The sequence below is a fragment of the Lipophrys pholis genome (assembly GCF_963383615.2).
Source record: "Lipophrys pholis genome assembly, chromosome: 2".
In the NCBI taxonomy this organism is placed as follows: Eukaryota; Metazoa; Chordata; class Actinopteri; order Blenniiformes; family Blenniidae; genus Lipophrys; species Lipophrys pholis.
In genome coordinates this window covers 34,346,934-34,363,946 of record NC_137636.1, presented here as the reverse complement: position 1 = coordinate 34,363,946, position 17,013 = coordinate 34,346,934, and the positions used below count along the sequence as shown (strand labels likewise).

At 46.9% G+C, this 17,013-nt stretch overlaps 1 protein-coding gene across 2 annotated transcripts; it reads left to right on the top strand.

Moving 5' to 3' along the window:
- Positions 1–809: 809 nt before the first annotated feature.
- Positions 810–14,654, top strand: LOC308128220 (homeobox-containing protein 1-like). 2 transcript variants are annotated; one of them, XM_080493419.1, is made up of 10 exons: positions 810–1,005; positions 9,024–9,488; positions 10,925–11,010; positions 11,296–11,406; positions 11,712–11,868; positions 11,939–12,021; positions 12,118–12,213; positions 13,401–13,492; positions 14,096–14,179; positions 14,270–14,654. In XM_080493419.1, the coding sequence occupies exons 2-10, from the start codon at positions 9,025–9,027 to the stop codon at positions 14,591–14,593; spliced, it is 1,497 nt and encodes a 498-aa protein (XP_080349545.1). In that variant the 5' UTR covers positions 810–1,005; position 9,024; the 3' UTR covers positions 14,594–14,654. The 2 variants fall into 2 exon arrangements, with proteins under 2 accessions (XP_080349545.1, XP_080349544.1); XM_080493418.1 differs by having other exon boundaries at positions 13,398–13,492.
- The last annotated feature ends 2,359 nt before the right edge of the window (positions 14,655–17,013 follow it).

Below are 17,013 nucleotides of genomic sequence, written 5' to 3'. Positions count from 1 at the left end.
GCGACTTCTTGATTTACTTCCTTCTCCAGCTTGCTTTCCACTAGATAAGATTCCCTCACTCCCTTCTCCAGCATGGCGTTATCTGCCTGGGAACCAAGGTCAATGGTCTGCTTATTCCTAAGACTCAATAGTTCAATTGTTCTGCCTCACACACCGGATTTATTCTTACATATATGGTCATGGTATTAACAGTTCTGGGCAGAAGAGATACAAACGGATTATACTGCTATGCAAACTAATGTGTCGATCACTCATAACACTGGTTTCTTCCTTTAAGATCCATCACACCACTGGGTGATACGGACAAAGTGAAACAGAAAGGCTGCTGGGTGGAGAAGCAGGTGGAGCACACAGCGACCACACTGCAACATCTGAGTGGAGAAAGGACAGGAAGTGACTCTTCCCAGCAGGGGGTGGTGTGGAAGCATACTCAACCAAACCAGCATCCACCATTCTATCATCTCTTCTCCATCACTCCTCCACCTGTCCTCATCCATCCTCCATGACTCATCCATCACTCCTCCACCCATTCTCCATCACTCCAGCCATCCTCCATGGCTCATCCACCCATCCTCTATCCATCCTTCATCACTCCTTCACCCGTCCTTCATGACTCATCCAGGTGAAAGCAGGTGGAGTCCAGGTGTTTCCAGGTGTATCTCAGGAGGTGGAGGTGAAAGCAGGTGGAGTCCAGGTGTTTCCAGGTGTAGTTCAGGAGGTGGAGGTGAAAGCAAGTGGAGTCCAGGTGTTTCCAGGTGGTGTTCAGACGTTTCAGGCGGTGATGCTAGATTGACAGTAGAAACTACGACTCCCAGCGTCCTTTGCGGCTCGTGTCAACATGGCGGCTGTCTGCCGGACAAAAGGAGAATGAGTGTGACGGCGGGCTGAAGCCAGGAGGAGCAGAGGAGACATTTTGGGAAAGTGGGATTCGGAGTGTCGCTGCGCCCCGAGGCCGCGGGTTTATGGTGAGACTCCGTCTGCCGAGGAGCCGAGCCGGAGAGAAAGGTAGGAACCGTCACGCCGCCCGACGACAAAACTCCTGAACGTTCAGTCCGTTAAGTTGCTGAGAGGCCCGGAGCCGGTCTCCAGGGTCCCCTAGGACCCGAGCTACACAGGAGCCAGTCTCCAGGGTCCTCCAGGACCCGGTCTGCACAGTAGCCGGTCTCCAGGGCCCTCCAGCACCCGGTCTACTCAGGAGCTTGACTCCAGGGTCCTCCAGGACCGGGTCTAGACAGGGACCGGTCTCCAGGGTCCTCCAGGAGCCGGTCTACACAGGATCCAGTCTTCAGGGTCCTCCAGCACCCAGTCTATTCAGGAATTTGACTCCAGTGTCCTCCAGGACCGGGTCTAGACAGGAGCCAGTCTCTAGGGTCCTCCAGGACCCGGTCTACACAGGTGCCGGTCTCCAGGGTCCTCCAGGACCCGGTCTACACAGGAGCCGGTCTCCAGGGTCCTCCAGTACTCGGTCTACACAGGAGCCGGTCTCCAGGGTCCTCCAGGACCCGGTCGACACAGGAGCCGGTCTCCAGTTTCCTCCAGGACTGGGTCTACACAGGAACTAGTCTCCAGGGTCTGCGACGACCTGGTCTACATTTCTGCTGCTCTGCTTTGTGTGTCTGTCTTGGGTTTCATAACAAAAACAACCAACAGCAACAACTAGTGGACCAACATGTAAACTACATAAACAACTACAGCCCAGTGGTGTTAGTGTTCGTACAATAGTTTTCAAATGGTGGTTTTAGCGTGGTGTTGTTGGCACAGTGGTGTTGGCACAGTGTCTTTAGTTTGGTGGTTTTAGCGCAGTGGTTTTAGCGTGGTGGTGTTGGCACAGTGGTTTTAGCGTGGTGGTGTTAGCGCAGTGGTTTTAGCGTGGTGGTGTTGGCACAGTGGTTTTAGTGTGGTAGTGTTAGAACACTTGTTTTAGCGTGGTGGTGTTAGCACACTGGTTTTAGCGTGGTGGTGTTAGCGCAGTGGTTTTAGCATGGTGGTCTTAGCACAGTGGTTTTAGTGTGGTGGCGTTAGCACACTGGTTTTAGCGTGGTGGTGTTAGCGCAGTGGTTTTAGCATGGTGGTCTTAGCACAGTGGTTTTAGTGTGGTGGCGTTAGCGCAGTGATTTTAGAGTGGTGATTTTAGCGTGGTGGTGTTAGCACAGTGATTTTATTGTGGTGATGTTAGCGCAGGGGTTTTAGCGTGGTGGTGTTGGCACAGTGGTGTTGGCACAGTGTTTTTAGTGTGGTGGTGTTGGCACTGGAGTTTTAGTGTGGTAGGGTTAGCACACTGGTTTTAGCTAGGTGGTGTTAGCGCAGTGGTTTTGGCGTGGTGGTCTTAGCACAGTGGTTTTAGTGTAGTGGCGTTAGCACAGTGATTTTAGCGTAGTCATGTTAGCGCAGTGGTTTAAGCGTGGTGGTGTTAGCACAGTGGTTTTAGCATGGTGGTGTTGGTGCGGTGGTGTTAGCAATGGTGGAGGAGGTTTGCGTTCGTTGTGACGTTTGGGGAGTTGACGTGTCTCCAGGACCTGAGCTGACGATCGTCTGCCTCCAGTCGACTGTGATGCTGAAGTGAAGGCCATGTTGGTTATTCTGTGGTTAAGCCTGTTTGCCTCGTTCCACCAGGGGAGTTTTCAGAGCATGAATTCCTGTTAATTTATTTATTATTGCCTCGCTATTGTTTTCAAGTTATTGTTGTTGTCACTTCTCATTACTCATTGATGCTTGGAAATTTGTTTCCTGAAGCGGCTGTTTTAGTCGATGCGCAGATAAAAAAAACCAAACTCTGGGTTACCTGCTGGAGCAAACTGTTGATCTCAGCATCAGCAAATGGTTTCTTAGCTTTGGCAAGGTTCCATGAAACAAGCGACGACGCGCTGTAGCTCTGTTGTGCCAATGCCGACATATCGTAGACACTACCTAGTGCTTGTTTGACGCTATGCTTTCAATTTCTGTTTTGCAGCTGTGGGATTTTAGAGGGTAGTTGGCATTAAAGCTGGCGGCATGCAGAGTTGAAGTGTTGCTGTAGATGACCCACTTTGCTGACTGCTCTGGTCTGCGTTAGGGATGGGTCCAATCCAGTGTTGGTATCGGGTTCCGATACCAACATTTTTCACAGATCGGAAATATCCGATCCAACCTGCGGAGATTTCCGATCCATGAAGCCTCGTCTGTGCTTTACCGCTGCAGAAATGAGGTCTCAATGAGACGTGGAGTAATGAGTCAGGAAATCCACTCCACAGTTTGCAGCCAGCTAGCAGGCTAACGTAGCACTGTGGCTATCCAACTTATCTCGACAACATGTTGCTGGTTGAACGTATTTTACGCTCAAAACACGGCAAAGCAACAGAAACATACAACGTTTGCAAAGCAGTTGGACAGCGAGGCGCCGCTCTGCAGCCAGACGTTTTAAAACGCCAGCTCGACGAGGAGAACGGCACTGACAGCAGAATCAAAACAATGAACTGCAGCTCCTCCACGGACCTCCGTGATGGCGCGTCCTACTCCACGTAAAACTCTGTGAGATTTGTCCCAATCGTTTGTGCTGCGTTAGTGCTGGAATCATTGCTGTTTGTGCTGCGTTGCTAAAGAATTTCCCCGGGGATTAATAAAGTTATTCTGAGGGTTTAAAGATATAACAAGTTTATTATGATATGATGACGCCACGCAGACCCCCACATTGTCCAAATTGAACAAAAACAGTTTGTACTTCTTCCTTTTCTGACCTTGTACTGACCTCAAATTGCATTTTGGGAGAATACATACATTCATCTGTACATTTCAAACTTGCCTGTAGAGAGGAGTTTATTACAGCCTTTATATAAAGTCAACAAAAATGATAATAATAATATTAAAGCAAACCAGGCTCTGGTATATGAATGGTATCGGTAGATATCCAAATCCAGGTATAGGGATCGGATCAGAAGTGAACAAACGTGGATCGTGTGTCCCTGGTCTGCGTGCTTATCAAGCATGGGCCAGTAATGTAAAACTAAACTGTTCAGTCCAGTCAGAGTTGAACTGACGGTTTTCCTGGTTGACTTGGCGTTTTGTCATGCCTGGGTCATGTTGTTTCTTTGTTTAATTTTGACTTATTGCTCGATGACGGGTGGTGTTATGGGTTGTGAAATTGAAATCCATGAACATCCGAGCGGAGCACGCATTGACGTAATTACGTCGGATGCACTCCGGCTCCGATTACGGTGTGGGATGAGGTGCAAACAAGGTAGAGCAGCGCATTATTTCCCCACGAATTCCACTTTATTTCACATTGATGTGCAGCTCATGGGCCAACGCGGACCAGACAGCCGCCTATTGAGGACCTCTGATCTATATCAACAAAATACATGGGTAGAATTGGCCTGTTATGACACTGACCGCCACTGTTCTGGAAACATTCTGTCTGCGTGTAGACGGAGGAAAGGACTCTTCTGGAAACACTCGGACTCCGTCTGCGTGTAGACAGAAGTGGAGTGTATCTAGAGTTGTTCCTTCCGTCTCCACGCAGACAGAGGAAACAACTCTGGAGACATTCGGGCCAGTCTGCTTGAAGACACGATTCTTTCTGAAAACACTCCGAAACGACTAGAAACAATCCGACTCTGTCTGCATGTAGACGGAGGAACCGACTCTTTCTTGAAATACTAGGGGATCGCTGTTACTGCGTACCATGGTAGTAACTAGTTCCGCTTCGAGCTTCACCCCGTTGAAAAGCTCACAGATGAACTCCATCACCTTTCTTCATCATGCTCATTCTCAGTTTGACCTTCAGCCGCTCCTCTTCATCACATCAGACTGGAGGAGTTGACACGGGACTTACAGAATTTACAGACATAAATGGCAAATGGAGAATTAATACACTCACCTAAGCGGCGTCACTCCCGCTGGCGCCAGGCTGAGTTAAAGAGCGCGCTTCTTCCTGTTGCAGTTGTCAAGTGACCAACAGAGCGTACCTTGATCGGATGTTGGGTGAATGAGACAGGGATCGATTGCATCCTCCTGATGGCACAGATAAACTGGCTGTGTTGCAGCTGAAATTTTAGACACATTGAATTTTTATACACTGAATATTTTTAGATGTTGAAAAAAAATCTGAAGCTAAAAAACGTATGTGCTTGAAATTCTACAGCTTTTATAATTCAAAGTCTGATTTTCATGGTAAAAAGAAATTCAGAGTTATAAATTCGAATTCAGATGCTGATGGCACAGATATACTTCCATACGAGTCCAGCAGTTTCACATTTCGTTGGGTTTTTTTCCACGTGACTTTTGCTACACTTCTGCCATCTGAAGGATTTGAAGTTGTAAAGTCTGGGTTTTTCTGCCCTGAGCTCAGGCTCCCAGGCACCTTCATTCTGTCTGCACACCGCTGTTACACCCCGAGAAGGGAACAAACATATTATGAAGGACACAGGGAACCGGTTAGGATTTTTACAATTTTTATTTGCTTAATTTTCTTTTAGTTTGCGCATTGTTTTTACTTCGAAAAAGTTGTGGAGCCTGAAAAGAAAGCGGGTTAAGCAAAAACCAGAACACGACAAAAACCCATAACCACCCCGTGTCCTAAACTAATAAAATACCAAAACAGGCTGGCAAAACAAAACAAACAGATGCGGTACCGGGGCCAACACCCAATCTAAGAAAAGAAAATCCCAACCTAATTCTGATGGGAGAAATAAAAAGCGAAAACAGGACCACCGGTCCCACCAGGGAAAAAGGATCTAACCTAACCCCAAACAAGACGAAGGCGGAAGAGCCGAGGAGGGCAGCCGTCCGGCTGCGCGTCCGAAGGGGAGTGAGCGAGAGACGGAGCCATCAGACAACGCCTATTTATAGGCGGAGAGCCGGCTTTAAAGAAGTCTACAAAAAATAAATATCAAAAATACAGAAATAATCCCTCAAGAAACTAATAAGGGAATATAGAGATGAATTTATCTCAGATAAAAAAACATGACTTTATATACAAAAAAAACTAAATAAGGAAACAATCATCTTGAAGTCTCAACGGAAGTAGAATAATAAGAAATAGGAAAAACCTTCCCTCATACCAAACACGGCTCTTGTGCCTTGTACCTCAGTAGGTGCAGGCAAGTGTACAGGGCAGGTGGCGCTATGAGTCAGCGCTTTTGAGCATACGCCACATTGTGGGGCAGGATGTAGACAAGTTTAGCCTCTAGAAACAATCTGCACATATCTTAAAATAAACTGTGTTTGATACACTACCAGTGACAATATATGACAATGAGTGTCATGAGTGATAGATAAGGCATCCTCTTAAAAACACCACATTCACAAATAATTACTCTCGCCCTAATACAGTGGTAACAAACAGCCCACTGGATTTCTGTTTCTATTACCTTGCTGCAATTATAGGAATGTTGTCGCCTCATAGCTGATGAAATTGATTTATTACCCAAATGCTTTACTTTCAATGTAAGTCAGCATGTACGTATGAATACTGTGACTTTCACCGGAACCGTCTGTGTGTTGGTGGACTGCTAGAATAATGGTGCCTGTGAGCCTCAGCTCAGGGCAGCTGAATCCAGGTTTTACAATTTTGAATCCTTCAGATGTCAGAACTGTAGAAAAGTCGCGTGTAAAAAAAAAAAAAAATAAAACCACTTCCAATTGTGAAACTGTTGGACTTGTAACTGGTGAGTTGTCTGTATTTTCAGGATTTGAAGCTGAAAACAGACTTTTCAATTACACATATCTTTGTACGTATTGACAAATCTTATTACATGTACAAATTGTTATACAGATGAGCAGATTTGTTACACATTTAAATACCTAATTACAGACAGACAAATTACGAGACGACTTTTGCAGATTCAGATTCATATGAACAAATTCTTTTACACATTGACAACTCTGACTTTGGACAGACGGATTGAGATACAGACAGACAACTCTCTATACACATTGATAAATAGTTAAGCTATAATAATGCCCCCATATTCCTGTCCTATGTCCATAGATGTTCATATGTCTGCTGACTTTCATTTTCCATTTCTCTGCTCTGCACCAGGAAAGAAATGCATGAACAATGGGTTTTATTATTTCTGCTCCAGGAGTTCAGCTTTCTGTTAAAATGACTCCTTTTATTTCACTTCTTAATATAGACGTGCCACAAATATGCTGCATTTCAAAAACATGCAACATATTCACACTGCAGATGTTCTGAATCCCCTCTGGGGGTGCGTTTGATTTATAGTGGCTGAGCACGATGGAACATAGTGTACTGTGTCACACATTTACATAAAACTGCATGAAAACAAGGCCTGAAGAGAATGTGTGTTTGTGTGCTCGCACCAGCTGTAGCTCAGTTCATAGAGCAGGTCGTATCTCAAAAAGAAGGTTGTAGGTTCGTTCCCCAGCTGTCACAGTGTCCTTGAGCAAAACGCTGAAGTCCACACTGACGGACTGAGCTCCTTGCAGCCACCTCCATTGTAGGTAACATTGTAAAGTGCTTTGGCAGCTGTTAAATCAGTGCAAAATTCCTTTAAGTGAACTCCCATCATAATTCTGCGCTGCTGTCAACAAACAAAATGTACAATAAATGTACATCAATAATACGTTGACTTTTGTCCTTTTTATTGTTTCTGTCTCATTTTTGAAAACTGAAACTTCAAGTTTGATTTATTCAAAACCTCAAAAGTTTTTATTGCTTCTAAAATAGATAAGTGAGTGAATTGCTCTTAATAGAAAGTCAGTGTTTTCTAATAAGTTTAATTAAAATTATAACAGCAGCTGTTGTGTGACAGTGCGGCTCAGACATCAGCAGGTAGAAAATGAGAAATGTTTCAGGACAGTGTTTGAGGAGGAGCTCTGTTCAGTCCGGCCAGTCTGAGATGTAAGAAGGAAACGCGCAGTACAACAGTCCACTGAAACTACAGAAGAAAAGAAAGCCCTGGACATTCAGATGGAGGAAAACATCACAGACGATGGTTGAATTCATCATTCAGTTTGTGGTGATTTCTTAGATTCAGTTTATGCTGCGGCTGTTCAGAGCACTCAGGTTGTGGGTGGAGCCAGAAACCGATCCAGCCCGGCACACGCTCCACTGTGAGGCCCAAACCAAGGCCCCGTTGACACAACAACGAATTAGAGTGTATCCGCAAAACTTTCTTCACTTTTGGGGGGGTCCGTTTACACGGCACCAGTTTGCGGATGCACTGTATACGCAGAGTTTTTAATCCGGCTCCCAAGGTGGAAAGATTCTTTCACGGCACAAATCCCTCCTGCGGAGACTGATGGAGGCTACAGAGCCTGTTACTGCGCATGTACATCTCTCCCCCTCCCTCCTGCTCATTCAGTTGTAAACAAACATGGCGGCCGTGTAGTGGTACGACCCGCGGTCCATATTCTAGTTTTATCGTCCAGATCAGTAGTTTAATAGTTGAGACTCTCCCTGATATCATCCGATGTGTCATCAGTCTATGCGGATGTCGGGTTCTCTCCATTTTCTTCACGTCTATAGTGAATTGTTCTCTGCACACACGTCTGTGTAGTTTCATTCCAAAATCAAGCAACAGCGCCCTCCAGTGGCCCGGCATACTAACTCCATCGATGTCTGTGTCCGCTGCTGCAGTGGAAACGCACTCCTTTTTTTTTAACGGATTAGGTGTTGTCACGTGAAACGTTGTCGTGTAAACAGGGCCTAACATTACCATCACAGCATCAACTGACGACACCTCCAGCTGAGCGGCCCATTTGGCATTCACACGCTATAACACTTCACATCCTGTTCACACATCATTTATAATGAGACTCCTTTAAACAATCATCAAATTAAGAGCTTTGTAATTAATAAATGTTTCAGATACGCGCCATTTTTCATTACAAACATAGTCTGGTAACTGAATGAATTAGTTTTGATTGTGTGCATGTTAATACCCCAGTAGCTAGTTAATATTGGCTACCGTTAGCTGGTGGCTACATGGTTAGCACTGAGGCTCACCTCAGGTGACTTGTTGGCTGCACATGGACGCCGGGTTCTTCTGGATTTACTCTCTCATGATTGTGGTTGTGTGCAGGATGTTCCAGCAGGAGCCTCGCTTCACCATCGAACAGATCGACCTCCTCCAGAGACTCCGGAGGACCGGCATCACGCAGGCAGAAGTCTTCCATGCACTGGACACCTTGGACCACCTGGACCGCCAGCATGGACACAAGCTGGCCCACAAGCGCTCCTACAGGCCGCCTCCGTCTTCCACGTCTTCTGCCAACGCTGCCTCGTCTTCCGTGACCTCCACTGCCACGCAGACCAGCTTCCCCGACACGCGGCTGTCGCTGTCGCCGAACGCCGCCTTCGACACCACCTCCCCGCCTCTGTCAGTTCCCGTGGCACAGAACGGTCTGGTGGCTGTAACCAACGGGAAGTTTTCCCCACCCCGGTTTCCTCTGGGTGTGGTGAGCGGCAGTGTGGCTGCACCGGGGTATGGCTTCGAGGCCAGCGAAGAGGACTTGGACGTGGATGAGAAGGTGGAGGACTTGATGAGGTAACAGCAGACCGGACAGTCGGGTGAGAAGCATGATGGCAACCAAGCAAACGAGCAGATCAACAGAATGTTGCGGCCACTTTTTCAGTTGATTCTGGATAAGTAAATATATGAACATGATGCCCACACACTCACAGCCACAATACAACACACTGCTCACACAGAGCAAAATGAATGGATTCAACATGTGATAATATACACAAGTGGAAATGACATAATGGAGGTTTGTTGAACTAAGGGTGACATTATTCTGAATTCCAAACAAAGGATACAAAGACGTCTCTACTGTGTGGATAGAAAACCGGATTCTCCTCGTGCCTAAAATAATCTATTGTCAACAGTCAATAATACAAACATAACTTAAAGATGTAGACATAAAGTTTGGAAATAATATTAGAAATAAAACTTTTCTGTAAAGCCAATCAAATCCAACAACAAAATAGCATCTGTCTATCAAAGTCTAACTGTTCATCTCTGTTTTTTGTTATTAAAGTCTTTATTTCTTTAAACATGCAGACAGTATTACTGTTAATTACAAGACGGCTAAAGGCCTGTGATAAATGCTTACACACAAAACAACCAGCGTCGATATCCAATGCAGCAATTAGATCCTCGCAGTGTCACAGCAGTTCCAAGCAAGAAAACTGTCCCACAACCTGTTAAAGTTCTGATCATCATCATTGATCTGAGCTAGCATGTGGTCATGTGATACAATCTCTGAACTCCATTCATTGTTTTAATGTCTGCATAGGATGTACTGTTCAGCAGGCACTGCTCTGACCTTTGCCACTGCAACCTCATACTTCAGTATGTTGGGTTTTTCTGTTTAATCTCCCAGTCGGCAGTCTTGGCGATACGGGCGGTGGGTGAACTTGCCCTTTTCCACATGTTTTCATCTTCCGGTTTTTCCAGTGCTATATCACTTTAGCCTGGAATATCCAGAGGTTGAGTCCCGTCTTAGAGGCTCTTTTGTGTGGAGTCTGCATGTTCTCCTGAGTGTTTCATCCCACAGTCTGAGAACCTGTGTGACTGTCCTGTGTGTCACCTCTCAGAGCGGTGTGATGGATGAAGATGAAACATGAGCTGCTCATTGTCTCACATTATCTCACGGTTATGTCAGGATCACCACAACAGCGAATCAGCTCCAGTTTTTATTTTTTATTTTTTCACACTGTGGTGATAACCTGCTAATATTGTCCGACAGACACACACACACACACACACACACACACACACACACACACACACACACACACACACACACACACACACACACACACACACACACACACACACACACACACTTCTGTAGTCTGGTGCGAGTAGCTCCAATCAGACCTCTGTTGATTTGAGATGTGAAAGTGAAATGAAGCTGGTTGACAGGGTGAACCTTGTGATTCCTGCTGCCGGGATAATGACTGGATCTCTGCTTGTAGGAGGGACAGTGCTGTGATCAAAGAGGAGATCAAGTCCTTCCTGGCAAACAGGCGGATATCACAGGCTGTGGTTGCTCAGGTAACAGGTGAGTTCAATTGAAAGATGCATCCAGCTCCTATCTCCAATCTGGTTAATTCACAATCTGTATTGGTTATTGGTTTCATAGGAATTGTTCAGATGATTTTCATTTTACACACATTTGAACTCTTTATCATTCAAATGAATGGGCTGCTTGTTGTGCTATGTGTTTTTTCCAGGTAATGATTAGAAATAAGGGCTGAGTTCAGGAAGTGTTTTCGGAGAGATGCACGTTCTGAGCTGCTTCACGCTGGAGGAGGTTGTAGAAACGAGTTCCTTCTTTTTGTTCCAGGTATCAGCCAGAGTCGGATCTCCCACTGGCTCCTCCAGCAGGGCTCAGACCTCAGCGAGCAGAAGAAACGGGCATTTTTCCGCTGGTATCAGCTGGAGAAGACCAATCCTGGTAAGAAAGCCATTGGTCGTGCACAACGAAGCAGGAGGAGGATATCGGTGATGAGCTGTGTGCTGCTCTCAGGGTGGATAGCTAGGAGGAGGAACGCTCCATCTGCAGTAATTCTTCTTGGGTCTGTGGAGTCGGATGTTAACAAAGATGGTTTTAAAAGAAGAGAATTTCTTGTAATGTGTGCGTTTTGACGGGGACTTTTGAGAGCATGATGAGACCGGAGAGTGACTAAGTGGTCTGGTTTGTTCAGTATGAAAACCCCACCTGGAGCCTTGAACCTAGAAACCCAATGTGTGTGACTCCAGGGGCCACCCTGGCCATGCGTGCGGCCCCCTTGGCTCTGGAGGACGTGATGGACTGGCATCAAACTCCGCCTACTTTTGGTTCACCCCCTGGAGGCTTCCGTCTGCGGCGTGGGAGCAGGTTCACTTGGAGGAAGGAGTGCCTGGCCGTCATGGAGAGGTGAGGAGGAGGACCGGTGGATCAGCAGACCGCAGCAGGACGTGGAAACAACTGGTGTTTGTGTGTGCAGCTTTTTCAGCGATAACCAGTATCCTGATGAAGCTAAGAGAGAGGAGATCGCCACCGCCTGTAATGCTGTCATCCAGAAACCAGGTGGGACTTCACCTGCTGGGTGTGGGGGGGGTGGGGGGGAGTGGTTTAGATGTGCAGTGCTTGAAGTGAAACACGCCTGGTGTGTGTTCGTTACAGGGAAGAAGCTGTCTGATCTGGAGAGGGTGACATCTCTGAAGGTCTACAACTGGTTCGCCAACCGCCGCAAAGACATCAAGAGGCGTGCTAATATTGGTAATGTCTTCCTGTGTGTGTGTGTGTGTGTGTGTGTGTGTGTGTGTGTGTGTGTGTGTGTGTGTGTGTGTGTGTGTGTGTGTGTGTGTGTGTGTGTGTGTGTGTGTGTGTGTGTGTGTGTGTGTGTGTGTGTGTGTGTGTGTGTGGGTGTGGGTGTGGGTGGGTGGGTGGGTGGGTGGGTGGGTGGGTGGGGGTGTGTGTGTGTGTGTGTGTGTGTGTGTGTGTGTGTGTGTGTGTGTGTGTGTGTGTGTGTGTGTGTGTGTGTGTGTGTGTGTGTGTGTGTGTGTGTGTGTGTGTGTGTGTGGGTGGGTGGGTGGGTGGGTGGGTGGGTGGGTGGGTGGGTGGGTGGGTGGGTGGGTGGGTGGGTGGGTGGGTGGGTGGGTGGGTGGGTGTGAAATTATGTTTGAATGTCTCCCTCTGACTTTCCTAAAATAAGCTGTGATGCTTTTCCAGAAAATATTCTCATGGTTCCACCGAAAAACGGGTCGTTTGTGTTTTCTCTGTGTAACTCGCTGAAATAATGAGCTTACTGTGATTCTTGAAATAGCAGAGTTTACATAATCTCAGTGACTTCTAGTTTTGGGTGCGATCAGTAGCTACAGGTGGATTTTCTGCTGCAAATATTGATCTTTGAAGGCTGGCCTAACAAACATGGAGCCAGCGGACCAGATCCTGCTCATTATAGGCTTCAGTCTGGACCGTAGGATCATCTTATGATGTCACGTCACCTCGTCACGCAGTATTTCCCATGTTGCAGTGCAGAGATCTCGTGGTATTTCCCATGTTAGAGTGCAGAGATCTCGTGGTATTTCCCATGTTAGAATGCAGAGATCTCGTGGTATTTCCCATGTTAGAGTGCAGAGATCTCGTGGTATTTCCCACACTGAAGGCACCCGGGGCAGTGGCACTGTGATGGCTTGTCAGATGTGCGACAGGTGTCCATAGCAATGGAATGTTTGTAGCAGAGCAGCCAGCTTGGCTGATTGTGGAGGACTGGAGCCTCTATGAAGCAGCCAGGATGGGGTAGAAGTCCAAGGGCTCAAGTGATGGGGATGCCAAAGTCCATTCGTGGTTGTGGGGTTGAGTCAGCGGAGTAGAGAGCTGACCACGGTGGGATACTGCTGACCAGATAGCGTTGGCCCCGAGTACTATGATATGCTATGATGAGCTTTGTGTTTTTGAAGAAGCAGCCATCTTGGAGAGCCATGGCATCGAGGTTCAGAGTCCTGGCGCTCAGTCCAACAGTGATGAGGTGGATGGAAACGACTTCCCTGACCAGGCAAGTTTCCACTTTACGAAGCACACGACTTTTCACTGTGAGTTTGAAGTTGCAATAACTGCTGAGACATCATATGAGCTTGTGGTGTGAATTGATGAGAAATCTGATGGGGATTAATAAGGGAATAATATTCATCACGTGTGTTACCTTACAGTTCTGCAGTGGGGCGAGGACATCACAGACACCTTGTAGTTCAGCCTTGCTTGGCTCTCAGCATTGGAGCTAAATACATGACGTTTGAATATATTACTTGTGTTCCCTCTGTTGTAAGTTGTAATGGGTTTATACTGATCACAACCACTCCTTTTCTTTGTGATCCTTCCTCTTACTGTAGAAATGGAGTCACAGTGAGACCATGAAGAACTTTTGATAAGTTAAAGGAATAGAAGGATTAGAACCACCAGAACGAGAACCATGATAAATCCCTCATATGAAATCTCTTTGTGAGGGTTCTAATCAGCTGAGGCTTTCACATCAGGCCTCAATAGAAACATTGAGTCATGAAAAGAAGGACCGTGGACATGATGCGAGGTGTTCAGGGAGACTGAGAGAGAGGCTTCATTAGAAAACAGGACCTGAACCTGGTGTCTGCTGGTGTTGCAGGGCTGTGAGGTGGCTTTATTTGACAAGCGAGCCTCAGGAAGACCGTTTGGTTTCAGCCGGGCCGATCTGTCCTCTCCAACCCAGGTACAGAGTCTCCGTCCAAACAGCCGATCCAATCCTCTGATCATCATGTCCACTTGTCAAACCCTGTCTCTCGCTCTCGCTCTCTCTCAGGTTCCCACTCTGCTGCCCAGCTGGTTTTCTTCCCTGGGTCGAGGGGGTCTTGCTGGGCCGAGGGGGGGCTCCCTGATGGGCCGGTCTTTGGTTCCAGGGTTGGGTCCTCTGGCTGAAGGCGTGAGACTGAGCGGTGTGCCCTGGTCCCCCCCGTCCCCGTCTCTGCAGGATGACTCGGCCATCCACGCCGTGTTGTCAGAGCCGCCGGACCCCATCAGCTTGGAGAAAGCGGGCAACGGCAGCCCCCCCGCTGAGAGTCAGGCGGAGGGGGCGGGGTGTGGCGTGGAGAGCGACATCAAGACGGAGACGCTGGAAGACGACTGAAGCGGGAGGCACCATAAACAGGTGTTATTATATGCAAGCAGATTTTATAGGAATGTAAGTTAAAAAAAAAAAACAAAGACCAAAAGTCATGTAAAGTCCAACCCTGAGATACCTCCCAACCCTACCTCCAACCTCCACCCTGCTCTGCTACGCTCCGGAAGCATCAACAGTCACATGATCGTTTCACCAAACCTCCATGTAAAGATTCCCAGCTCATGGGAAACAACAAGCAAACCAACAGACAGTGAGAAGTGAGAAGTGAAGTGAACACTCCTCTGAGTGTTCACTTCACTTCTCTGTCCATTTGTTTGACTCGTCTGGGTTCTGAATCTTCCCCAGCAGGTTTAGGATGAGATGCCTCTCACACACCTCTGTCTCCACACAGTGGCACAACACTGTATTTCTAATAGTTTCAGGGTCTTACACTGTGAACACAACAGAACAGCCTCAAGAGATACTCGTCACCAGTTTAAGAAGTTAGTTTAGGTTTGTGATCTGAGCAGAGGGCAGGACGGAGAGCGACGCCGCACAGCGTGCCTCGTGTATCTCACTCTGATTTCACAAAGCTAAATAAGAAAGAGTTCCTCCCTTGTCAGATTGAGATAAGCTCAATTTATGGAGGCAGTGAAATTATTATGCCTCAAAAGTTCATTTTGAAAGTTCTTCATCACTGAACGCTTCACAGTGAACTCTAATCAGCACTGTTTCACAACATTTTCTCCTTTTTCATCATGAGAAGTCAGAATTTAAAAATGTTTTGGGTGTTTTTATAAATTTAACTTTCGTGTAATCCCTTTTAAAGACTACACTGAAAATGCCATGTTTATTTCATATTGGATGAATCTTTCAAATTCTGAAGAATGTGGTGTAATTTCTCCTTCACCGTTGTTTCGTAGAGATGACGTGTCCTGATCCAGTAGAGTGCCCGCCGTGTGACGGCGTGGTGACTGTCATATCTGCCACACACGACGAGGACATTCCTGCTTCTTCTGTACTTTTGTCGGCCGAGTGCTGATTTGCTTTCACAAACTGAAGAACTGTAGTTTGCTGTGCGGTCCTCACCTGGACTGTGAAACACATACCAAAGAGTGTAATGTGCTCAGCGTCATCCTGAGGCAGGAATCATGAACACGTGTGAAACTCGGCGATGTCGGCGCCCAGCTCTCAAGAAGAAATGAATGTAAAACATTCATTTTCGTGCCAAATGAGTTCACAAACGGCTGAATGGGCTTATCGCCACCAGTTCCATGTGTGTAAAAACCTCACACATTTTAAATTGTGAAAAAGGTTTGGAAAACCAGAATCAACCCCTAAAGTAGCGTTTTTCAGATTAAAACTTCACAGAAGCTGCACCAAGTGTAAAGCTATCGATGGTTTCTACTTTGAAACCCTGTGAACCTGAAAATTGATCGATGGCTCGACGGGGCGTCGCGGTGGGACCAAGAAGGACGGACATGCAGATTTGTATTCAGCACAACGTGTACAAAAGATAAAGCTCATTTAGTTTGTTTGCAGTGTTTTCACTGCTGTCCTTTGGGAGGGACTCGGCAGTGTCCTCAAACTGTTCAGATACTTACAGAACACAGTCAAGTGAAGACAACATGTTCGTGTGTGTGTGCACACACACACGCCTACTTCTACTCGGTATATGTACCCTCATTCATTTCTATATACAGTATATAGCTCCTATTAGCTTCAAATGAGAGAAACTATCAGTATGAGTCCGTGTTGTTGGTGAGAAGTGAGTGAAACGCTAGCCAAAGTATTACGTTTTAAGGTTTGTGTATTTTGGGAGTGTGGAAGGATCTATGTATTACAGATATGCTAATCAAAGACACATCAGATGTGTCGAGTAATCGCGATTGTTTTTGGTGTTTGTGCTGGTTTTCTCATGTGTTCTAAACACGGGCCGTCACATTAAGCTCCTGCTTTTGTTCTTTTGAAATGACACTTTATTGGATCAACACCGTGGTGCTTCGGGTCCCTGCTGGGTTCTGAGCATCTCCTCGGTCACTGAGCTGAAAGTTGAGGGATCGTGGAGATTTCTGCCCGTACAGCCATTGTAGAAGTCCGACCGGCTCCTCAGTTTGTCCTTTAACTCTGGGCTCCAGAGCATCAAAAATATACCCTGTATTATATTATACAAAAAAGCCGTGGCGCCGTGCTGTGGTGCAAAGCCCCGTGCACTCCGGGTCAGCGTGGCCCTGCAGCAGACCCCTCCCCTCTCCTGACCTCGCCGTTCTCTCTGCTTTTATGTTAAAGTGCCTTATTTGTTGCCGTGTGCTCGGACAGCGGGACTTCTACAAGGGCTGTACAGGCTGCCGCGGTTACACTCAACCTGCTTCATGGTTCCTCACCTGGTGCTTTTCAGGCCAAGCTACTAGTGAACCATTCACAACTCAACACTAATACCTCAGCCC

Bases quoted from the DNA above. Each gene is read 5' to 3' on its own strand.
- LOC308128220 (XM_080493418.1), top strand. From the start codon at position 9,025: ATGTTCCAGCAGGAGCCTCGCTTCACCATCGAACAGATCGACCTCCTC. The intron at 9,489-10,924 runs GTAACAGCAGAC...CTCTGCTTGTAG, and splicing joins AAGGTGGAGGACTTGATGAG to GAGGGACAGTGCTGTGATCA. The intron at 11,011-11,295 runs GTGAGTTCAATT...TTTTTGTTCCAG, and splicing joins TGTGGTTGCTCAGGTAACAG to GTATCAGCCAGAGTCGGATC.